The 24,627-nt window shown below is 46.8% G+C and overlaps 1 protein-coding gene across 1 annotated transcript in view; it reads left to right on the top strand.

Annotated features, from left to right (window-relative positions):
- Positions 1 to 24,627, top strand: part of CCDC60 (coiled-coil domain containing 60) — a 64,959-nt gene that overhangs the window by 303 nt on the left and 40,029 nt on the right. The window contains 1 exon segment of the mRNA XM_064675545.1: positions 13,475 to 13,924. Within this exon segment, the coding sequence (XP_064531615.1) occupies positions 13,475 to 13,924 (450 nt within the window).

Genomic DNA, 24,627 nt, shown 5'->3' on the forward strand with positions numbered 1-24,627 from the left:
AGCTCCAGGCCTTGATAATGATACTTAATGGATCTAATATTTTTTTTTGCGATTATGCTGCTGTATACAGTGTGTATATCATTAATAACCTTCTTTAAGCCTCCTTGCTTTCACTGTCACTAATTATGTTCAAGCCCTGCTTATGCCTAAGCCCAATTAGCTGCCAATAAAGAGGCTTTGCCCCATGATGAATGCTCAGCTGTGGTGGGAGGCAGATGGTGATGTTTTGGGCAGGAGGATGCTTGGTCACAGCAGCCATGGGCTGGACTCTGCAGGGTGGTCTGGGCAGCCATGGTGGGTGCAGGAGGTGGTGGAAAGCCTTGAGGCAGCTCTGCTCTGTTCAAACCCCTTTACCAGTCCCACCCTGAGTTCTGCAGGAGTGTTAGGGCCACTCCACATCCTGGATTTTATCACCTATTGGTGTCTGTAGGGGAGGGTGGTGAAGTCAAACACTCCTCACTGTGTTCCTCAGGGGGTGATAACAGATGCATCAAGGATTCAGTGTTTTCTCAGGGAAGATGTATCTAAGCCCAGAACTCACCTGTTATTGCCAGATCCAATCTCTGTTGTCCCTATGCTGGATGCAGCCAGGTGGAAGAGGAAGACATTTCCAAACTGTCCCTGAACCTTGGGAGGAGGAACCAGGCTTGGCTGCTTCTCTGCTCCTCATCACCCATGCCTCCTTCCCATCCTTCTGAGTTGATTAATCCATTAGGATTAACCTCTCTTTAACTCCTTGATTAGCTGAATTTTAAAACTCCATTTGTTTTCCTCTTTGCATCAAGCCAGAGCCAAAAAAAGAGGGCAATTTGCAGCGATACTGATTTACTGCAATTTCTGAAAATCAGGGCGAAGGCGTGCTCGGCATTTCAACTCCTCCCAGAGAGCTGCAAGGGGCTCCATCCTGCAGGAGCCAGGTTTGGAAAGAACACCACAGAACCAACATCCACCTACGTTCCCAGGGCTGGTTTCTGATTGTATTGGTGCAAACCTGGAAGGGCCTTGGAGAAGCTGAGGCCCTCATAAAGCAATGTATGTGGGGTAGCAAGGCAGATCCTCAGTCCTTAGAAGACTTTTTGGTCCCTCAGGGGCACCCGTTTCTCCACTGGAAATGTCCTTGATTTCCTGAACTATGCATGGCAGGAGTTGCTCAAGACTGGGCTTCTTGCTCTAAGATCTCACAGAGTCATGGTTTGATTTGCCAGGATTAGACCCAGTCCTGGGTTTACCAAATTTAAGTTTAGCTCATGGCCTTGGCGAGCTGCCAGGCCCCTCCAGAGTCTGGGGGTGTTTGACAAAAGCTTTGCCTATTTGTCCAGGATCTTGGCTCAGTGTCAGCTCCAGCTTTTCCTGTGGGGCACCTGCCCTCCCCTGCCATGCAGGAGCCCTGTGGCCATATCTTCAAAAATGAACTTGCTGGATTTAAACCAAAGTCTCCACTGGTCCCCAGTCCTTATCTTTCCCTTCCCAGTGTGCCCCTGGGGATGGAGTGACTTCCCACAGCGTTCTCTGCCTGTCCCAGGACTTTCCCATGGCTGAGGCTGGGGATGCTGGAACACAGGCAGCAGTGGGGATGTGTCAGAGGAGCAGAGCTCTGTAGCTGGTGACAAATTGGGGTGGGGGGGAACTGTTTGGACCCCCCCCTCCTGGTTTTAACCCTGGCTCTGTGTCCTGTGGCTTTCCCCCTTGCAGGGGCAATGGGTGCAGCCCTGCCACACACAGGGAGGAGCTGACAGTCACCCCGTGTCCCATCTCTGACCAGGCACAGCTCATCCCCTTGATGAACTGGCTGCTCCAGAGTTACTGCTGCTGTACTTCTGTGATTATTAAGTGTTAAAGTGACTGACATCAAACACCCCCTGACCTGTGTTAACCCTTTGATTCATTCTTGGGGCACTTCCTCTGGCTGTGAATCAGTGTTTGAGCGTGGATGCTTTTGGAGGTGGCTGGAGGGGAGCAGCACCCTGGGATGCACCAGGGCTCTGCCTCTCCCTCTGCTGAGGAGGGACAGGGACAAACAGCTTTCACAGGGATGGAGGAATTGCCTGAAATGTGTATCACTGCTCATAGAAGGTTGTTGCATGATTAGGGGGTGTCTGTGCAGGCAGGGGTTGAGGCTCTGGCATGGAGTTCAGCAAAGCCAAGGCTTAGAGCCAGGGTCTGGGGTGTCCCTCCTTCCTGGCTGAGGGCTGGGAGTCTCCCCTGGGGCTGGGATGGTGAAGGAGATGGCTCAGGCTGGCACCAAAGCCCCTCTCCAATGGAGCTGGAGTTTTGGGGTTTGCTGTCTGCACTGAATAGCTTTCCCTGCAGCTGTTTGGGGTGTCCAGGAAAGGCTGAGAGCAGCAGGCACATCATTAGAGCCTTCCTCCTCTTCCAGGCTGCCCACTTGCAGGATGTTTATAGGGACCTTTGAGATGTCTCTAAGGTTTTGGAGTAACTCAGTGTGTTTCTAACCTATTTTGGGGTGCGTGAGTGGAAAATACACATCATGAACACGTGCACCTGCTGTGTGCACCCATAGGCAGTTTCCTGCAGCTCCAAGTGTTCAGGCAAGCAGGTTCAAAGATCTGCAAGAGAATCTTCTTCCCATTACTAAAGCAGAAATTGGTACAAAAACAAGCAGAGAGCTTTGCCTTGAGGGACTTCAGTGCCCAAGGCTGGCACCCCCCCTGCACGGGTAGCGTTGGAACTGGGAAATTCTCTCAGGAGCCGTCTGTGAGCTGTCAAAATATATCATAAGCTGCTGTTGAGGTTTAAAAAGCTTCACATTGATGCACAATGTAGGGGAAGCATCTTGCATTTCCATAGCTGTACAACAAGATTTTCTGAAATTGCAATGATATGAGAAAATGTCTTTTAAAGTGGCACCCAGATGGCAGGAGGAAATTGTGCTGTTTGAATCCTCTTCAGATAAATTGAAACTAAAGGGATGTTAAACATTATTTTATAGGGTTTTTTCCTCACCCCCCTTCCACCACCTGCTACTTAAATGACACAAGAGGAGGCATCAAACAGAGCAAGCGAGATCCTTGCAGCTCATTGCTTGGGAAATGGCCTCATCTGATGGCATTTAACACTGAGAGATCCCAACCCCAGCAGGGTCAGGTCAGGGTTCCTTGCTCCTCCTCTGTGGAGGTTGGGATGCACGTGGAGAGCTGGAGAGGTTGCAGGATTCAAGTCCCTTGGGACCTTAGTGTGACCACAGCGTGCACCTGGAGTGATGGGGAGAGGCTGTTGGACTTGTGGAGCGACTGCTCTGGGGGTGTGGGTGAGGTGCTGCTGCTTGGAGCCAGCCCCAGTGTAAGCCTCACCATAAAATTAGAGCCCAGGTCAATGAAGGCAACCTTTGTGACAACAAACCTTCACACCCATGCCCTGGGAAGGTGGCTTTCAGGGTTGGGTTTTCTTGGGGTGTTGCCTAAACCCATTTCTAGCAAAGAGAAGTAGCCACAGCCAGACCCCTTGGAAGTTGCACTGTGAGTGAAGTGCAGTGGCTGGAGCTGTATTTCTCCTTGGAAAGCCACTTGCTGCAGGATGCAGAGACCTTCAAATGCACAAATGGAGCATTTGGCTATATAAATCCTCCTAATTCCAGCCATCCCCAGAGCTATGCTGCCTTAGGGACAGGCTCTCCATCCCCCTGGCTTCGAGGCAATGCTGTGGACCCTCCCCAGCAGCAGGCACCTCCCTCGCAGGTGCTTTTTGTTTTCCTGCTCCTTGGCATTCACAGGCGAGCAGCATTTTCGCTCCTGAGCTAAATATGTCACTTTGTCTTGTAGCGGCTGCCAGGTTTTAAAGTGCTGGCACCTCGCTAAAGCAGCCGGAGGACAAATGCCAATAATTACACTCAGTCGTTACTCAAAGAGGAAGAACTGGGCTTTGTGGCTTTTTGTTTTTGTTCTGAAAGTAAAATTAGCTGTGTTTACCTGGCTGTTTACTTAAGCTGTTAGTCACGGCACAGGGAACGTGTGTGGGCTGGTTTGTGTCCTGGGATGGGTCTCAGTTCCTGGGGGTGGGCTGGGGAGCTCGAGGGGAGACCGTGAGCAATAGTAGCTAATATGCCAGCCTTGGTTGTGGTCCTCCTGGGAGAATGTGTTGGGGATGACAGGACAGCAGTGCTGGTGCTCCTGGGAAGCCTTTCCCTTATCCCCAGCCTGACCTGCCTCCCCACTCATGCTGCTGAACATCAGTGGGACGAGCAGCCCAGCAGTGAGGGGCAGCACCTGCAGCCATGGTCCTCTGATCCTCTGCTGGGTCAGAAGCTGCTGCTTCAAGCCCCATCCAAGCTGGTCCCCCTGGGGCAGCTGCCCCTTCAGCCCACCTTCTGGCAAGCTATTTTTACATACTCCCTTTAAACTTCTTTCCAGTGTTGTCGGATTCATCCCAGCAGATGGGTCCGTCGGCAGGTGGGGTGATGCTCCCCATGGGTGGTCAGATGGCTTTGTGTTTTAACACCAAATGGAGGTCGCTGGCAGGGCACGTGGTTGTGTTTTTTTAAGTGTAGCAGAGTGCCTCCCAGCTGGAATCTGGCTCAAGTTTTGGGAGAAGAGATCCTGGGCAAGATCCCAGCAGTTTTTTCAAAGGGTCGAGCCTGCAGGGAGCACCTGCTTGCCACCAGCATGGGCTTCCCGACTCCCAGCAGAGCTGCACAAGCCACGGGGTCTGGGTTAGGTATTTTTAAACACCCTTGGCCAGGCAGAGTTTGCCGGAGCGCTGCCTTTTTCCTGTTATCTCTTCCTGCAATTACAGAGTGATTTGGTGACAGCCGTCCCGCGGCTCAGTGCGAGCAGCTCCCTGCAGCTGAGGTGTGTGGAACACACAGCAACACTGCTGGTAGGACACGGCTCTGCCTCGAGTTATCACAGTGTGAGATGTTCAGCAAATAATCCGAATTTTTGCTTCAAATTGCTTCAAACGCCAGGTTATTTTGGGAGGGGGTTGGCATATTATCTATTATGCCCACAAGCCCAGATAATAATAGTAATACCATTTGGTGGAGCGCAGTTAGTGCAGTAAGGCTGTCACTTGTCACCAAGAACGCTGTGTGTGGCAGCCTGTTAAAAAGAGTCAAAACAAGGCTGGCCACAGCCAGCCCGGGGCTCTGTGAGCAGGGCGGGTTTTCCCTGTGCCAGAGCCAGTGAGGTCGTTCTGTCCTGCACAGCGATGCTGCTTGGCTGGTGCAGCCCCTGACTGGCGACATCCTGGCGTGCTGGGGCTTGTAGGGACACTGATAGAGCTGCCCTGGGTCTCACGAGTTGTTTTTGGCAGAGATGCTTCCCTGAGCCAGGCTGAGCCTGCCCTTGCCTCCTGCCTGCCTTGCTGCGTTGAGCTCGCTCCCTCCTGGAATCCATGCACTGCTTAGAAGCTGCTCTTGCCCAGTGGATCCCAGATTTGGGGATCAGTGGATGCTAAATGCATCCCGTGGGATGTGCAGGAGGAGCAGGTGGTGTGTGAGCCCCTGGGCTGCTCACCCCAGGCGAGGGGCAGATGCTGCATCATTCCAAGGCCTGGGCACAGCCAAGCTCCCAGACTGGGCAGCATCAACTTGTAACTGGAGGTACTGGGTGCTCATCTTTCTCCTCCCTCTTTTCTTTAAAAAAGATACTTCAAACATAAAAGCAATGTGAAGGTGGGCAGTGACACATGTGGAAATGTATAACGAATGAAGTAAGGGTGTGAGAGGGTTTCTGCAGGAATTCACTGTATCTGCTCCACAGCGAGCCATAAACTTCCTAGAGACATAAAAAATCACTTTTTTTTTTTTTCTTGAGCACAAACCCAGTACCTGCTTCTCCCAGCTGCAGAGCCTGCTGTGGGCAGCAGAATGCTCACTGCATCTGCACCAAGAGCCACAACAAACCCCCACCAAGCCTCAGTAACTTCAGCATTTTCTTTTTATGATGGAATGGGGATTGGAATGCTCTGCGAAAGTGAAATGTCTCTCTCAAATCATCAAGTTATTTTTATGTGCATTGATATTTTCTTATGTGTGTGTAAATACCTCCCCCCACACACATACTTTTATCTCAAGGAGTGAAATAAAAATAGCTGGAGATTTGAAAGGGGAGAGGGTGAGGGGGTGGTTGTGCTTTTGGGAAGAATGTCTTCAAGGTTCGGTAACAGCAAAGTCGTGGTGATAACATGATCTGACAAAATCCCAGCTTCTCGGGGGCTGGCAGGAATGGTGTAAATGGAAGAGATCTTAATGACTTTCTCTCTACATTCCCATTTATCTCAACAAGCTGCAGCCCAGAGCGCAGGCTCACTGTTGCACTGGGGAAGTTTTGACAAGCTCCAAGGAGCCGGCTGTGTGCCTGCTGGGAACTGCTGCTCAGGGGCTTGGATAAGTGCCCCCCATCCCACAGATGCCAGGATGGCACAGAGGGATCCCCTATGTCTCTGGGCTTCTGGTATTGCCCACTTTGCCCTCTCTGACTGTGAAGCCTGGCTGCTTTCCTGTGGCAAGCCCTGGCCCTGCTTCTCCCAGCTTTCTTCCTCTGCAAGCCCAGGCTGGGCCATTCGTGAGGGGAGATGCTGTGTGACACTGGAGGAGCAGAGGGATGTGCTGCAGCTCAGTACAGAAGTTCTGGAGGCTCTTATTTCATTCCTCTCCACCTCCCCAGTGAGACAGTAGCAAAGAGATTTCTGAGAGCTCAAGCTCTGAAAAGAGAGGAGGAAATTTTTCCCTAGGGACTGCAAATGGGAAGGGTTATATGATCTGGCTTAGGATCATTTATTGTCATTGCTTCTCTTATTTTCTTTAATGATAACAAAAGGGACATGATGAAATACTCTGCTGTAGGAAGTTTTGGGGCTGGATGGTGGTGTGCAGGGGACATGGTGACCCTCAGCACTGAGCAGCCACAGCTTTTCTGGTGGGACAGGATGCATCCAGTGCCTGTCAGAGCTCAGTTGAACTTTGGCTGGAGCAGAAATAAAACCATCACATCTAATAATACCCGGGTGCAGCCGGCTCCCAGAGAGCCTCTGCCAGCTGCTGTGGTGTCACGAGTCACAGAGGCACAGTGTTGTGCAAAGTCACTGTTCCTGCCTGACCTTCAGGGGCTGAATCCTGCGGATACGCAGGTCCCTTCTCCCAGCCCGTCCCCTGGGGGCCTTGCAGGGGTTGGAGGAACCCAGCTCAGCTCAGGCAATGCCTCTTCCTCCTCCACTTTGGGAAAGAGCTGGGAGGATTTCCAAATGCCTCTGCTTGGCAGCTGATCCCCACCATTCCAGTAACGCACTAGAAGTTGATCCAAAGAAAGTTCAAGGCTTGTGTCCCTATTAACTGCACTGCTGGTTGCCCTCCCTCTCTACAGCATCTCCTGGCTGCTGCCAATGCCTGACCTGTTCATTTCCTGCTGGATGCAGGTGGGAGATGACGTGTGGAGAAAAGGTGACCCAATTATCATTATCTTTTCCCTGTAATTTTTCTGGCTCCTGTGATGCCCATGCTGTGACCTGCCATGGTTTACACAGGGCCTTGGGCAACCCCCAGATGATTTCTGCAAGTATTTGTGCCTCTGGTGCTCCGTGCACAGGCCTGTGTACCAGGGCAGGTCACACATAATGGCTGGCAAAGGCATGTGGTGTTCAAAGTCAGCTCTGAGGTTTTGGCAATGTCCCACAAACTTCTTGCTGAGCGAGTTCCTGGCATTCACAGAGGCAGGACAGCATGGTGAGAGGCAGCGTGGCCTCTGGTGGCACAGCATTGCCCTGCTCTGGGTTTTGGGCATGGATTTGCCCTGTGCACTGAATGCCAGAGCCGCTCTGGTGGCTGGTACAGGGCAGGTCACACCTTGGCCAAGCCATGAGGTGCAGTTTTAGTCATGGGCTCTCACCATTGGTGGTCTGAGCTATTCCCGCTGTAGCAAAGCTGTTGGCAGTGCAAATTTAGGTCATTTGGGCTTTTTCCCTTCAAAACCCACTTTCTCAGCAGCCCCTCTCCCTCCTCACCCACGTTTCATCAGCACCGCGAAGACACTTCTCACTTAAATGGAGTGTGCCCACAGCTCCTCTGAGTCACAGCTGTCAGCAGGGAGCTCATAATTCTTCATTTTTTTTTCAAGTATAAACATCTTTGGAAAAGGGCATTAAATAAAACACTTGACTGAGGTCCCGGTGGTGACTAATTCCCATGTTATGCTCTGTTCCAGCATTAACCCTGCTGAGCTCGCTGCAGGCTGGGGGTTGCAGGGATCCTCTCAGGTGGAGGAGCAAAGGAAAAGCTGAACACTGCAGGAGAACAGCTTGAAAGGGGCAGGCACAGGTGGTGACTGACCCCAATGTGCTCCCTCCAGGTGCCACATTCCCTGGAGAGCACGTTGGTGGGAGCTGTGCCTTGGTCCAAAGCGGAGGACAGCCCAAAGCATGGGGTGTAGCAAACCCTAATGTTTGTGCCCAAAATTGGCTGGAAATGTTCGAGGAGAGGTAAAAATTATAGAATGAAAGAAAGGTTTGAGTTGGAAAGACATTAAAGATCATCTAGTTCAACTGCCCCTGCCACGGGCAGGGACACCTTCCACTAGACCGGGTTGTTCCCAGCCCCATCCAACCTGACCCCTGGGACGACACTTCCAGGGATGGGGCATCCACAGGTAACCTGAAAAAAACTCCACTTCTCAATGGAAGTGCTGGGATGGGACACAGTTTAGTGGTGGACTTGGCAGTGCTGGGTTAATGGTTGGATCTTGAGGATTTTTCCCACCTGAATGATTCTGTGATTCCATGATCTTCCTGAGGCTCAGTCCGGGCCAAGCGCTGCCCGTGCTCTGTGCTGGATGGCTCCGCTCGGCTGCACTGGCAGCCTCTAAAAAACAACCCTGGCTTTGTTTGCTGCTTGGATCCCTTGTAGAGAACTTTTGCAAGGTGAAGCACCTCTTCCCCCATTTTTGCTCTCCCCCTCTTCACCTCGAGAGCCCCGGGAGCTGCAGAGCAGGAGCAGCCTGTGTGCGCCAACAACAAAACGGCTGCGGGACAGGGCAGAACTAATTGGAGCCTCTACAAAATGACATCTATTTCCACAGATGGGAAGCTGCTTCCCCTTTGTCTGGCTCCTCCAGTTAATTAGTTATCTCAGAGGTTGCATTTGCATTCCTGGCTTTGTGAAATACCCTTTTGTTAACTACTTTTCATATACTTTTATGAAGTCGGCCGCTGAAACGGGCTCATTTATCTCAGCAGCGACAGGCTGAGAGGCTTGCCCAGAGCTGCGTGCCAGATGCTGGGATTGGAAAATAATGTTCGGCTTGTCTGGTGTTTGGAAAGGAGACAGAAGGTGCAGGGCTGTGAGAAGAAAGTCACAGGCTGCTAAAGCCAAGGTCTGGATCTTGACAACTTCTGTAAAAATGTTCAGTCTGTTGCTTTTGGGCAGTTTGCAGGAGCCAGGGAGGGTGGTTTTGTTGCCAGCCCTGGGCTTGGGTATCTCTGTCATCTGATGGGGGCAGGGTGTGACCATTCAGTCTTCTCAAGCTTTATCTGCTCCATCCCCCCTGCAGCAGTGCTGGGTGTGAATGTGTCCCCAAGGGCAGAGGGGGCTCCTGGGGACCCCACTGCCCACAGGGAGCCTGGGGACACCCCAAAGCTGCTGCTCCACACGTTTACCCTCCATTAGCAACAGCATTACTAATCAATCAACGTCATTACTGCTAGGAAATGGTTGAAAAATCAATGTTTCCTCTGTAGCATAAACAATCTGTGAAGCCCGACACCAGGAGGGGCATGGTTGGGTGGGTTTGGCTGCTCTGAGATATTTTCCAGGGACCCCAAGGGATGTTATGTTGGAAAAAAGGGAATTCTGCCATCCCTCCATTCCAGGAGAGGTTTTTTTGGTGATGAGCCACTGTATCTTAAAATGCAAACTTTGAAAATTCAGAGCACAACTCGACTACTGGGGGAGGGGGGGGGGGGGGGAATAAGGCCCAAAATACATAAATCTCTTTATTTTCTGCACCAGTGAGTTTGTATTGGCCTGTTAGTTGACGCTCCTGAAGGTATCCTCTGGGATGCAACTATTATACATCCAAACTGTCACAAATGGAACTGTTGCTTTGAGAGACAAAGGGTAATTTATTGAGAAAAGGTGTCATTTAGGTGGAAGAATGGAAGGAAGGGAGACAGTTGCTGTGGACTTGCCAAAAGAGAATACCAGATCTACTGATAGGCAGGGAACAGCTTTGAATTTCCAAGGCTGCCCTTGAGGGATAAGAAAATAAAAGCTAAGGACAAAAAAAGAAAAAGTCTTAAATACAGTGACAGCAGAAACCTGAAGGATCACAGTGAAAAATGGGACTTTCTCCTCTAACAATAACTGAGAAAAAGATAGGAATGTAATTTGTACAAGCTGTTAAATTGCCACCAAAATTGTAAGCTGGATGGAGAAATGACACAAGAGGAAAAAAAAAAAAGAAACAAATGTATACTTGTTGTTCCTGGAGTATTGCTTGAAAATAGGACTAGAGATGAACAGGGTGGAGGAGAAATGGAGCTGAGGAAGGGAAGTGCTGGGAGATCCCACGTGGCTCAGCTCTGTGAGCCTCTGAAGGATGTGGGAGGAAAAAAGGGGGGGATGTCTCCAAAAACATAAACCCATAGATCCATCTTTTTTGCTTGTTTCTGAATAATTCTTCCTCCTCTGTCTTGGAGGGAGCTCATTTCTATGGACATGGCACTAAGGAGCCAGACACAGGCAGCGTGCTCCTCTCCGAGCTCGGCGCTCCAGAGGGAACTCCTTGCCAGGAAGGAGTTTGCAGGGTGGGCTCCCCAGGGACAAACTTTGGGGAAACAATATGCAAACAGTCTGGAGAGAGGTGTGATGATGTGTGCAAGAGGTCTGTGAGATGGTCTGTGCATGCTGCCTATGGGGTGCAGGTGCCTCTGTGCTGGTGGGATGGGGGACCTGGGCATGAACTGCAGAGAGTGGAGACCAACAGAGACAGGGAGTGTCCAGCCCCAGCAGGACATCACCCTGTGCACAGAACATCACCCTGTGCACATCTTCTCTGTGCCTTTCCCAGCACACGGGTCCTGAACATCCTGATGAAGCCTGATGGCCCTTTAGTTGTTTTAAAGCCATTAAAGAATGGATCTGCCAGGGAAGCAGAGCGTGTTTTGGGCACGGCTCCAAAGGGTGACAGCATTGCCGTGTGCAGGGTGGGGGTGTGGGATGGCTCTTGTGTGCCCACCCAGCTCCTCTGCAGCACCTGCAGCATCTGGATTGACTCCCAGGTCCAGAGGGCGCTGGGGTGATTTGTCTAAGCCAGGTCCCCTTGCTCCAGTAGTCCCAACCTGCTGCAGATGAAGGTTGTCTGAATCCCCAGAGCTGAAATCCCAGTGCCAGGTGAGACATCACCATTTGTGTATTGGAATTCATTGAAACTAGTTCTTTCTCTAATACTTCAGTTGAAATCACTCTTGTACACCCAGGTCCAACAAAAGCAGGCGCTCAGAGGGTCATCATTACCAAATTGTGATATTTTTTGTGGCTGTCTCAAACACTGGGTGTCGGAATATTTCTTTTCAGCTGGAAACATCTATGATTAAGCTGCATCCAATGAGAAAAGTAGCAGAAATTGTTTCCAGCTCCCCAATTTAGCAGATCAGTGGGTGAGCATCTCTGGCTCCAACCACTGTGTGTCCGGGAAGCTTTTCCTGAAAAAAAAAAGCAGAGCAATGCACGAGGTTCTGGAGGAAAATTCAGCTTGTAGAAAATATAAAGCTGAGGAGGAATGAGATAGAGGGGATTCTGCCCAGCTGCAAACACCCCCTGTGTCCTCCTGCAGCCTCAGGGCCCTGGAGCCCCACAAGTCCACTGTGTCTCACCACTTCTGCCCTCTCCTGTCTGGTCACATCACTCTAAATCAAAAGTTATAATAGCAAAGAAGCATTGGACAGATTAAAATGCAGAGAAATTATATCAAGGGTGTTTTTTTCAGGGCTGAGAGGAAAGACGGAGAGGAGGGACGAGATGTTTCTAGATACCTTGTCCCTTTAGAGAACTCACAGGATTCAGAGGGTTGGAGTGATCTTGACAGGCTAAAAACCCAATCTGCTGGAAATCATATACCTCAAATAATGTGTTATTGCTGCTGATCGGCCCTGTATTTTAGGGCTGAATAGGTACAGTATTAAATTCATCTTAAGTTTTCATTTGCACCAGTTACAGCTTGTTTGACAAGGTTTGAATGAAGTTTGAAAGGCTTTTACTGAAAACAGTCGTGGGAGGAGTGAGGTTTGATGGGTTTTCTGAAGGGCTGAGCAGCACCTGCCTGAGGTCCCCTGGGCATTGAAGGGGCCCGGGGTGCTCTGCCAGGCACCCCAAGCTGTCACGTGGGAGAGGAGCCAAGGACTATATTTATTTAATTGAAATACTGAGGAATATCACCCTTACTGTTAGAATGACATTCTGGTCCCCCCGGTGTTTTAATTACTGAGCCCTCCAACAATGTTGCGATGAAGTTCTGTTTATTTAAAGGCAAAACACACTGTTTATGGCCGTGTCGCTTGGCCACAGCGCTGGTGTCCCTCAGCTCGAGGGGACACCTCAGCTTGTCCCTCATCTGAAAGAAAGGTGAAAAAAAATCCATCTCCAGGGGCAACCTCCACGCTTGGAGAAACCAGTTGCTGCCTCCTGGTGTCCCCCAGTGTGGGTTTTCCAGGAGGAACCTCAAACTGCCCCCCGAACTCCAGGCGAGGCAGGGCAGACTGGGACAATCCCCTCCCTCGCCCGGGCTGATGCCCCTCAGGACACGGTGGCCCTTTGGGCTACCAGGGCGCTGCTGACTCACGGCCCACTTGCCAGGACCCCCAGTCCCCTTCCGCGGCGCTGCTCTCCAGCCTCTCCTTCCCCCGTCTACACACACAGCCAGGGCTTGCCCCATCCCAGGGGCAGAACCCGGCGCTTGCCCCTTGTCAAACTTCCTACGGTCGGTGATTGCCCAACCCTCCGATTTGTTTGGGACTCTCTGCAGAGCCCCCCTGCCCTCAGGGGCGGCCCCGGGACCGAGGGAGGGTCGTGAGGGTTGTGAGGGAGCGGCGTCCCGGCGCCTCCCTCAGCCCCGGCGTGAGGGCTCCGGGCAGGGCAAGTGCCGCCGCTGTTAGAAATAGCGATAAATACGTTTTATTTGACATGAAACCCGTCAGAGGGAGATGCTCCGGCTGGTCCCCAGGAGGTTGGTTGGGTTTAAAGGTGTCCCGACCCCTCAGGATTTGTTTCTAGTTTGGTTTTTTTTGAGCGGCTGCCGAGGGGAATAAGACCTCGTGTAGTGTTAATTAACTGCAGATCCTTCCGCTGGGCTAGCCTTTAGAAAATTAAAAACACTTGCTTCAGAGTTTGGGCAGCTGTGTGTGTGTTTTCATGGCTGGGAAGTAAGTGGTTTTAATAATTTAGGGAATTAAAACCACCAAGTTTCCTGTTCTGGAACAGTGCCAGTACCAGATGCGTTTAAAAAATGCAGACTCAAGGCACCTGTGGTAGCAAATATATGTGGGAACAGCAAACTGGGAACAGAAAATTCGAGGCACCTGTGGTAGCAAATATAGGTGGGACCAGAAAATTGAGAACAGCAAATTTGAGGCACCTGTGTTTCCAAATCCACCCAGGAGCAGCAAATTCAAGGCACCTTTGGTCCCAGATCCACCTCAGAATAGCACAATAAAGGTGCTGGCAGCTACTAAAGTGCTGAATCTTTGAGATTTTATGCACATTTAGGCTTTGCCTGGCTCTGCTCAGGAGGAGGGAAAGGTCTTGGCCATAAGCAGTGAACCTCCAAGGGAACAAGTGTTCTGGGGAAATGACCACAGGAGGGAAAAGCCATTCACTCCTGGACACCTCACCCCCCTCAGGAAGCCTTATCAGGAGCTTGGAGAGATTCTCTACACAAATCAAACAAAACATCACCTCTGCTCTCTGGGGCAGCTTGCACAGGTATGCCTGACTTCCCTGGTTCAACCTTTAATGGTAAAAGTAGGGAGGCTTTTCTTCTAAGGAAGTTGCAAACCCTTGTTTCTAGGGGAAAGAATTATTAACTCTGTTTAAGTAAATGTTTGAAAAAATCTTCCACGCCTTCCTGTGAACAATCACGGGAATCTGATGCAACATTTGATGGTGGTAGAGAATATTTGTAAATAAAGGAGGACTGTTTTGATGTGTATATTATGACTCGGGAACTGGCTTTTGAAACTGATGTTTAAAGTTCTTAATGAGAGCAGTTAAAATGGAGACAGTAGCAGGCTCCTGAATGAAAAGGAATGAAAAGGAAAACATGAGATAAAGAGGACGTAGTTAAGGGAAAGGTAACAAGTCTTGAAAATGAAAGGAGAGGAATCATAGTGAGGGCTTGACAGTAAAAGATGAGTCAAAAGCAGGAATTATCAATGCTGACAGTTGAGAGGTGGGTAAACACCTCAGAAGTTGAACATAAGAATGGTATAAAAAGTAAAGCTTTTGTGACACAACTTATATAAGTAGGGATGGCTTCGGAGGTAGTTGATCTATTATTTTATATTTTACGTTGTGTCTGTGTTTGGGTTTCAGGAAGGTGTAAGGGGAGTAGCCAGGACTGTCTGTGGTAGTTTATTGTTTGTGTGGTTTTTCTTCTGGTCTCCGCAGTCCTGCAACACCCACTGACTTTGTGGGTTCTGGACTGTCTCAAGTTGCTTGTAAGTCAAGCTTAAATCATAAACCAGAGGGACAAGAACTGTGTTGCTGATGCCTGAGATGAGCTTGCAGTGTTCTGCCATCTGTTTTCTTTTCTTCAGTGCTGTTGGCTTACCCAGGGAGATCTGAGGCTCTCTGAGGTTTCTGTGCTGTTCCATGCAGAGAGCAATTTTCCCTGTGGAAGTCAGTCCCTGTGACTCTGAGCCTACACTTGCCGTGTGCTTTCTCATGGAGTTGCCCAAGGGATGGTTATTATTCAGGATAGGCAGAAAAGATTCTGTCCACCCACTGCTTAATTTTCTGCTCTGGTCGTGTGTGTTGCATTCTGAGCTTAAAGTTTTAGATTGAGTGTTTTAAGCTCCAGACTGGTGGCATTCACTTCATTTTTACACAATTCCTAAAGGAGCATCTTGCTGGCTGTCTTCAGTCAGAGGCTTGCCTCTGTAAATTAGCCAACATCCAGCAAGTGTTGCCAGTGTTCTTGTTTTAACCCTTAATTTCTAAAATGTATTTCCTTCTGAGTATTAGAAGTTGCCTTAAAGATATTTAACTGCAGATATACTCCTTTAAATTCTGATAATCCTGCAAATATTGCTTCATTTGTTGGTTTAGTATTGAAAAATGATGTCAGGATTTGATCCTTAAGGATGCTCTGAAACCCAATTAGAACTTTGCTACTTAACTTAACCAAATTAAAAGTACACAACTGATACAGAAAATAAACCCTGTGTAGATTATTAAATGTGTGGTTGTGGCTTATGCTTTAGATTCATGAAGCAATCAGAGGTGAGCAGTCTCACCTGCTGCTCCTTTTTGTGCACAGCATGGCTAAAAGCACTACAGAGCCTTGGAAATCTCAGACTGACAATTTTTTTTCCTTTTAACTAAAAAGTAGGTGTTACTGAGTTGGAAAAAAAAAAAAAAGGAATCTGACCTATCCTGTTTCCCTCCATCTCCACAACCCAGGGAAGGCCCAGGGATTTCATGCTGCTCACACACCAGGTCTCACTATTTAAGCTGCCACTGTGCTCTGCAGAAAATATTTCTTTTGTGTATTTTTTAGAAATTCTAGAACAGAAATGTATTTTTATAGCCTAATTCTAAAAATACCTCGCTTTACCTGTATTTTTGCTTTTATTGGTTATTCACTCCATTCCTACCCACACTGAGCAGTCCCCATAATATTTTGAATAACTGAGAAGATTATAGGTACTGGGTATGTCTAATTATAGGTGTCTGAGAGCATAACATTCCTGGTAGAAAAATCATGATCTCTGATTAATACATTTGCACTCATCTCTGCCTTCTGAGTTAGTGTTTTCTTCAGCCACAAGTAGAGCTGATGATTTGCAGTGATGAATGACAGTAAAATTTGTAAACAACAAGAAGATAATAAAAGCCCTGTGAATTCAACAGGGCTTGAATATGCTAATATCTGCTGGTAATGCTGCTTTCTAAATTGATATTATTAAAAAGTAGATTTTAAGAGCTAAAACCACTCAAGTGAACGTGGATGGTTTCAAAAAATAATGTGGGTATCTAGGGTATGATATGTAATAATTGCATGTTTAGGATTTTTTTTTATGTACTTAGTGGCAACAAATGTGTTTAAGCTGCATGTTCATGGATGCTTTTTGTTTCTTTATCAAGTGAATTTGGTATCAGAAAACCTAGAGCTGATATTTGAACACTCTCACTGTCGCATTGGAAATTGTTGTTTTGCAGACACACAGGGAATGTGGTGACTGTCTTACAGCAAAAACACTAAGGAAAGCTGGGCCAGCCCAGTGGAAGAATTGCATTCTACTGCAACCCACTGGAACAAAATAAACCCTGCCCAAACCACTGGCAATACCAGTGAGAGACATGGGAAGCTTGGGATGTGTAGCAGCTGTGTTTAAAAAACCAACCAAACAACAAAACCCTCCTCAAACCCCTCATAAAAAAAAATTCCCCAAACCCACAACAAGGAGGTTTCTTTTCCCCATCCTGTACAGCATTATCCGAGCATAATGGAGTGGACAACTTTCACAGTGGTGTGGATTTTGTAGCCCTTATGGCTTTAGGTTGCACATCATCCCACCTCTCATCCCCAGCAGTGGCTTGGTGTTTTCAGAAGGGTTTTGTGTGCTTTGTGTGTGGTGACTTTCTGCATGTGCTGTCTGCTCCCTGCCACTGCCTTCTCTAGAAGAATCCTGGGAAGCTGAACAGACCCTGTATTTTAACCAGAACAGACACACCGAGCATCTTCCCAGTGGATTTCAGGTTCTTGTCCTTTCAAACCTTGTTGTGGGGGTGAGGGAGGAGACTCCCTGAGGGTCTGCCTGGTTGTGCATCGGGTTACTATCAGTCCAGACCCACAGGGAGAGACAGAGCCCTTCAACCCTCTGTTACAGATCACTGGAAGTTACTTTGTTCAGTCTGAGTTCCTTTCCCCTCTCTCTCAAAGGTCGGGTGTGCATTGCAGACATCACTGATTCATTGAAAGTCATAGAATGTAACTATCCAGACAGTATTTTTGATTTCCTGACTGTTCACAGAGCAATGTGTTAAAGGTCTCTTTCTTATTCTGCAATGTAGCGGTGCATGGGGATGTTACTCACCTTTTATCGTGTCTGTAGAACTTCTTCCCCTTAATTGCCACGACAAATTCATTTGTAAAACCTCTGAGGTGGATTGTTGACTTTTTACGTGAAGGAAAGGTGGCCTTTCTGACCAAACCCTAAAAACAATCTGAGTCCACAAAATCTTGAGTATTATTAGTGTCAAAGCCTTCTCTGTACTTGTCATAAAATCCTGTTCTGTAATTCTGTGCTTTGGGTAAATGGGTCACTAGATAAGATTGACAACAGCATCAGCAATGAAGGGTTTTAAGCTGGAAACTGGATAAGAAAGCAGAGCAATTTCTTTCAACAGAAATTACGCTGATGTTATTTGTTATTGCTGTAGTTAAAGATCTGTCAGGGTTTTCAATTTAAAACCTTGCTTCCTAGAACGCTAAAACATGTGTTTCAGGTCAGAACTTTTTTTCTGTCAGCTCTCTGATGTGAAGGTTAGTCATAATTTCTTATCACTCTGGGAAGAGCAGGAAAACACTGGAGGTGCATTGTCTTCCTAGGTTGTCCAAAATGGAGAAACTGGTCTGGCCAGGCTGCCCTGGTGTGGTGAGATTGCTAATGCTTTCCAAATTGAGTAACCAATATGTGGCCATTGATCAGCACAGGTCTCTTGCCCGTGTCTAAGTGCTATGCCTGAGTCATTAAAAAAAAAATAACAAAATTGTTGGTTGGGGTTTTTTTGTTTGTTTGTTTTGTTAATAGATTTAGAAGAAGCTTCAGAAATACCTTGGAATTTCCTGTATAAAGAATGTGAGATTTCAACAAATGCTAGTGAGAATGGATAGCCCAGTACTTTTTTCCATTACCTACTCAATTGGTTTTGAAAGTGGAAAGCCACAAAATACCTTCTAGATTTTTTTTTTCTGTATTAGCTCTATGAGGTGTAGATATATGATGTGGTGAGATGTTCAGATTCAAGTATGTCTTGGGGTATTTTGGTAGCTCGTTGGCTGGTGAAATTGGACCCTCCACATCTTTCCACTGCTTGCTAAATGTGGTCTCAAAGTCTTTGCTGGTAAACACTTGAGTATCTCTTTAACAATTAAAAAATTGCATACTGGCAGCATGAAAGTGAGAATTTTGAAATAGGCTTTTTTTGCAAGGTTGTTTGGGTTTTGGGTTTTTTTTCTGCTGTACTATTTTGTCAGGCTCATCATGTCATGACAACCTGTCAGCTCAGGAATTCCAGGGTTAATGAGGGCTGGTGTTTTGGACAGAATGAAGGGAATGAGAAAAACCAGGGAGGGAACAGAAGAGACTGTAGCAGTGAGAGTCATGCTTTCAGCTTCCCCAGTGATCCAAATTTATCTTGTTTGGCCCTGTGCATTTCTGATGGAAAAACTGGGAATGAAGATGAGAAACTCAAGATTATGCCCAAGTTCTTTTTTTTTTTTCTCTTTGAAGCTCTGACTGCAGCGTGTGCCCCCCCCATGAATCAGTGTGTAAACTAAAAGCATCTGCAAACCACATTTGCTTTTACCTTCCATTGCAATAGCTGTATAGATTTTGTCTGATTTGCATGATCTTGCAGATCATGGACAAAATAAATTTCCTGAGTGCAAGGAAGTCAGTAGTTGGAAAACTGCCCTTTGTCGATTGACTGCAGTTTGTCACCTTGCTGTGGCCAAAATATGTGAGTGCTGGTAAGCAGGGAGTGTGTAAAACCAAAAAAGCAGGTGCAAGCTCAGTGGCACTGTGTGTGATTCCAAATTCTGTCACACTGCAGGAGAGAATCCTGCTGTGCTTGTGTGGCAATGAAAGGGTTTTGTGCCTCTGAGAGACCTGGGATGTCAGAAAGACTTTGTCCTGGTGTGTGGTGCTTCCCTCTGGAAGGCTCCATGCAGGGGGTACACAGGTATGCCTGGCTTGGGTTTCCATGGAGATCCCTTGGACCTCATTACCACGGGGGGATTTTGCAGATAGTTTTTCTTCGCTTAACCTTCTCTAGGTTCCTTTTCTGTGCTGTGGTGTTTTGTTGTTTTTTTGTTTTTTTTTTTGTTTTTTTTTTTTTTTTTAATAGGCAAAAAGGTGTTGTGGGTTTGTTGTTGTTCGGGTTCTGTTTCTTTGGTTTTTTCTTCCTTTGGTGTAACAAGTTATGAGGTGTTTGGTTTTTTCTTGCCTCTGGAGTGAAGGTAGAGGGAAGCAGCTGTTCTGCTCAGTGTGGAGGGGGGCAGAACGAGCTGTGGGTGCTACACCAATGGCTTTTCCTCCAAGCTCCATAACCTCTATGGATAACTCCTGTGTGCCAGCTGGTAACCATCAGGCAGGACAGAATAAATGCACGATGTGCATCTGAGGTGACATCTTTGCTTCACTTCTCACAGAGCAAACTGATGTACACTTCCAGTTCTCTCCAGGTCACTGCTTGCAACAAGCCAGTGAAACTCTGTTTGTACATGTTTGATGGGTAAATGTGATTTCCAGTAAACAGAATGAGTTACTCAAGTGTTATTTTTAACTGTCTCCTGTTGCCTTTAACTAACTTAGCAAGCGTAACACTACACTACTTTTCCTTTTTTTAAATAGTAACAGATGCATTTCTTGTTGCAGAAGGTGAACTTAGGAGGGTTTTTTTGGAAATAAACAGCCTAATGGCCTGGATCTCCCTCTCATATATGACTTTCTTCTCCCCCATCCAAGGAGGCAGTGACCCACCAGACATTTCCAATATAATGATAATGTGCCAGTACATTGCTGCTTTTTGTGTACCTGTTGTTAAATGTTAGTAAGCCTGAATGCATAAGGTCTTAGGGCATATAAGAAAGTGGTGAGTACCCACATGTGGATAATTTGGCTATGGAATAACAGAAAAGGGTGTGGCTTTAGGTGACTGGAGCAGTTTGGTTGTGTGAGAGTGGTGGTAAAAGGAGCAGAATGAAAGATAAACAGGACCTGTGAAGTGAGGTGATAGATAATGGTATTGTCATAGATGGAACTGGAAGAGAGCAAATGATATAAGAAAGAAAGTTCAATTTTAGACATATTTTATCAAATTTGAATGGCAGGTAGCTTTCTCCTCCTTCAGCAAATGTTACATCATATTATGCTGTCAGGCTGTACAATGGCTAATGTTGGTTTTATTAATTAAGCTCATTCCCCTTTGTTAGCCTGAACCATACATGTATTTCTTTAACTTGGCTTTAATTTTCACAGACCCTTAATAAAAAATTGAAAAATGTCAGTCACACCGTTTTTGAGGAACCAAAATTCTTATTTGCAGATGTGCATGGACAAAATGAGGAAATATTGCATCATAATGCAGTAATTCTAACGAGAGCATAACAACACTGACAGCCAAGTATCTGAGGCCACTTAGCAGGCATAATGAAGCTGCTGTTGATGCAGGATTTCGGGACTTTATTTTTTGTTCTTCTGTGTGATCCACTCTGCCACTGCAGTCACGTGCCTGTTGGAAGTTCTGGACTGTTTCAGAAGAGCAGCAGTCCTTCAGTGCTGAAGTAGTTGGTTCTGTTACTGTTAACCATTAAATTCAAGCACTCATGTACTGAGAGTTTTGTTGAGGTGTTTTTCTTCGTGGCTTTGTGAGACTGGCAGTCATTGCCTTTCTTGTACTTATGCAGAAAGTGACTTAGAAAAGTGAATTATCTTACCTAACTGCAAATGGAAAGTGTAAACCTGGTATTACAGTGAAGTGCTTTCTGAGCCTGAGCTCTTGTTTTTTCCTGAAGGTGCTTTGCTTTGTCTTTTAGAGCGTGAAACAGAGATGGTGATAAAAATGAGACCCAAGATAGGGCATATGCTCATGGAACTATGGGTTTAAGAATGGGCTTTATTTATTTGGTTTAGAGTGTTAATTTTACTGCCTAACATGAATATCAAATGCTAGGTGGTACTCCTGACCTGAGCTTAACTAGGTGAAAATGTCCTGCTCTATAAAAATAAAGGGTTTATGATTGCCAAATGCGTTTGACACATCTGTGGAACAGCAGCTAAGGGGTGAGGTCCACACAATCTCCGTGCTATTGGCTTCATAACAGCCAAACCAATCCCAAAAGTTCAATTTCTGTTCCTGAAGGCTGCTTCCATAATGAACGAAGGGAGGCATATCAAATGTAATAATGCATTGTTATGAGGGTTTTAGTAAACCTGCCAAATGTCAGGCTGCTGGTACAGTCATGGTGCATTTCACTGCCGTGATCACGGGGAGCTGGGGTTGTGCTGCTCACCTGGCTTTGGGAACTGAGCTGCAATATCGTGCCTGGGGCAGGAGAGAAGTGCAGTACAAAGGTTACACTTTGCAGTGAATATTCAAAACATTAGATTTTTTTGAACCGGTTTTATGCCTGCTTCTCTTAAATGGAGCATACAAATGCTCTGTAGCTTATATAATGAAAGAAATAAGACTGTTCCTTGTGTTTGAAGAACCTGGTGCTCCCCCAGATGCAGTGTGGCAGCTGAAAATTACTTTTGATAACTGTAAACACCGTGTCAAATGGCTGCTTTTGAGTGAGAATGGGAAAAAACATTGATATTTGACCAGAAGTGCTACGTAAGAAATAAATGGTTCCTCCTGTTTATGGGTATGGTCAGTTTAGAACTTGTAGTGGACAATGAGGTTAACACCTTATAATTTATGGATGAGCTTCTGGATCCTTTGTGTCACTCAGCATGAAGGAATGTTAATGCTGATCTTACCAGACACTGGTGGATTTCTCTAATGTCATGTTCAGTGGAACTATGTCAGGAATGAATAGTGTGCATAGCAGAAATGCAAGAAAATGTTCCAGGAGGGAAAGCTGAGCTCTTTTGCATACACAGAAATTAGAAAGCACTCCGTGTGTACATGATCACTAGCAGAAGGTGATAAGTATTTAATTAGGTGTAGTGGAACGTGATCAGTGTGATTTTTATACTCCAAGAAAACTAATCAGAACTGGTGGAGGACTAGATGATGCAGACCTGAGGCAGGAGTAGATTTGTAGAGAGATAGGCTGGGCTGTCCTCTTTTCTAGGAAGGATAATGTATTCATAGATCAGTTTTGCCCCAAATGATGCCAAAAACACTTAACAGGCTGATTGTAGAGGTCATATCAGCCATCCCTGGTTAACTGTGGTCAGCAGAGCAGAGCTGCTGAGAGCTGCTGAGCTCTCTCTACCTGAGAGGGCAGGGTAGAAAATGATGAAGAACGATGTCTCCAGCTGAAAGGGGTGAACTTCAGTGAGCAGACAGCAGCTCAAACGAGTTGAAGTTCAGCCAGGACACCTTGCTAATTCCCCCCAAACGCTGCATGACAGAGGAGGAATCATCCTTCTCATAAGGAAAATAAGGTTCAGGGTAACTCAATCCACGTGCAAGAACTTTGAAACTTGTTCTTGAATTGGAATATTTCCCTGTGCAGGCAAAGTGAATAAAGGCATTCAGCAGTGAGGGGGGGGGGAAGTGTAATAATTAAATCTTGGGTTTGGCTTGCAAAAAACCATTTGTGTAAAATCCAGTCGGTGGTGTTTTGCTTTGCTCGAGACTGTAGAATGATGTGGCTCAAACAGCAAGTGGTGGAAGGCAGCATTTTCCCTGGATAGATGGTTTCTCATTATTCATGAAATGTCTTATGGAAAATGCCTTGCATACACAACAGCAGTGGGGAGAGGACTGTAAGCAGGGAGAGAAGGACATAATGGAATGTCACTACGTTCCTTGTAGTATAACGTGACCTTTCCATTAAATTAACATTATTCTGTCTGAACAGAAGGAGAGCTGAGATAGAGAGTATTTTTAGGGGACGAGTCAAGTTAATTAGGCAGCTATAGCTGTTGTTCTGTACATTAAGAGCTCAAAAGCAGGGTATGGAGAATGGAAATATAATGTTGGTTTGCATTCCATTCATTCTGAAGAAGAGTTACTTTGTGTTGATTGTGAAAACTAGGCTGTGATGTTGTTTGGAGTGCTGTAGCCTGGCCCCTGTTTTTCTCTCGTGTATTAAGAGGGAGGTTTTAACTTAATTCCTCAATGATTTGCTGCTAAAAGGTTTATGCATCCTCTCTGCTAATGTAACGGGTATAAAAGACGGATTCCACAATCCTTGTTGGCGTGGAGGACCCAGATATTTCATATGCCTGTCTCTCAACCTCAGTGCAGTAATCGTGGAGTCAGGCACTGCTTTTCAAGTGAAACAGTGCCAGATTTGGGTCTGTGGGCATTGAAATTCATTCACACTTATTCAATTTCATTTAAGGGTCAAAAGATGCTCCATAAAGCTGATATGACATATTTAAATTCATAATGGCTCATTCATACACTGCATCCCTTACAAATCTTCCCTTTTTAAGAATGACTCTTGACTTTTTCCTAAGTTTTCCATACTCATAAAAGGCACATTCTAGCTGCATTACATCAGGCTCCAGATAACAATCCCTGTGTTTGAAATAAAGGGATTGCAAAGCTGTTAAGGTTATTTGTAATATTTCCTCTGCTGCAATTCAAGTCAGGTTGCAGCAAATTACAGAACCCACTGAAGCCTCTGGCCAGTGCTGGTTGCTGTGTGTGCTGTCTGCTGTGTCTTTGGCCTTGAGCTAAGGCCTGTGGCACTGCTGGGAGGGTGAAATCATGTCATTCCTCATCTGTTAGAGCAACCCTTGGACTGCAGTCCTTCAGTCTGAAATGTATTTACTTCGATGGTTTTGGCCACAGTGCTTCATTTCCCTCCTGCAGGTACAACCAGTGATCCAACAGCCTCATTTGTCTGCCATTCTGAGGATCCTCCTCTGTCCCAGTGGTATTATTTAGTCCCACTGTTTGTCCACATTTCCATCCCAGTGCTTCAGGAACCCTGTGTTTTTGATCTTTGCTGTCTGACTTGATTCCTCGCTCTCGCCTCATTCTTTAATGCTCATCCCCCTTGAATCTGTCAGCTCCCAGTTCAGATAGAGGAAGACTTACAGCTTTATTAGATAACAAATGATCCTCAGAGCTCCTGCTTTGCCCTGCTGCTTGGGGAGCTATTTGTTTTAAGAATAAATGAAGTCATCTCATAACCCTGGCCTAAAAATAAAGAACAAACTTTATCTTTTTGATGGGCAGAAAGTCAAACCTGTCGTGTCTGACAGTGTTAGAAAAAGACTTACCCACATGATGGAATTCCTCCACAGCTCAACTGACACCTTGTGTGTTTGTGGGCTGAGCAGCAACGTTTCCCTGCTGTCACATAACTTCCTGCCTGAATACAGGGCAGTGGGAAACAGGGAAGGGCTGGAAGTCTGGTAACTCTTAGAACTAGTACTAGAACAAGTGTCATGATCCTGGCAGGTTCACTGAGTGGCTGCTGAGGAATGCTGTGACTGCTGGCAGTTCACCACGGTCAAGCAGGACAACCTCCAGCCACAATACAGTGTGAG

This window comes from Pseudopipra pipra, chromosome 18 (assembly GCF_036250125.1).
Source record: "Pseudopipra pipra isolate bDixPip1 chromosome 18, bDixPip1.hap1, whole genome shotgun sequence".
In the NCBI taxonomy this organism is placed as follows: Eukaryota; Metazoa; Chordata; class Aves; order Passeriformes; family Pipridae; genus Pseudopipra; species Pseudopipra pipra.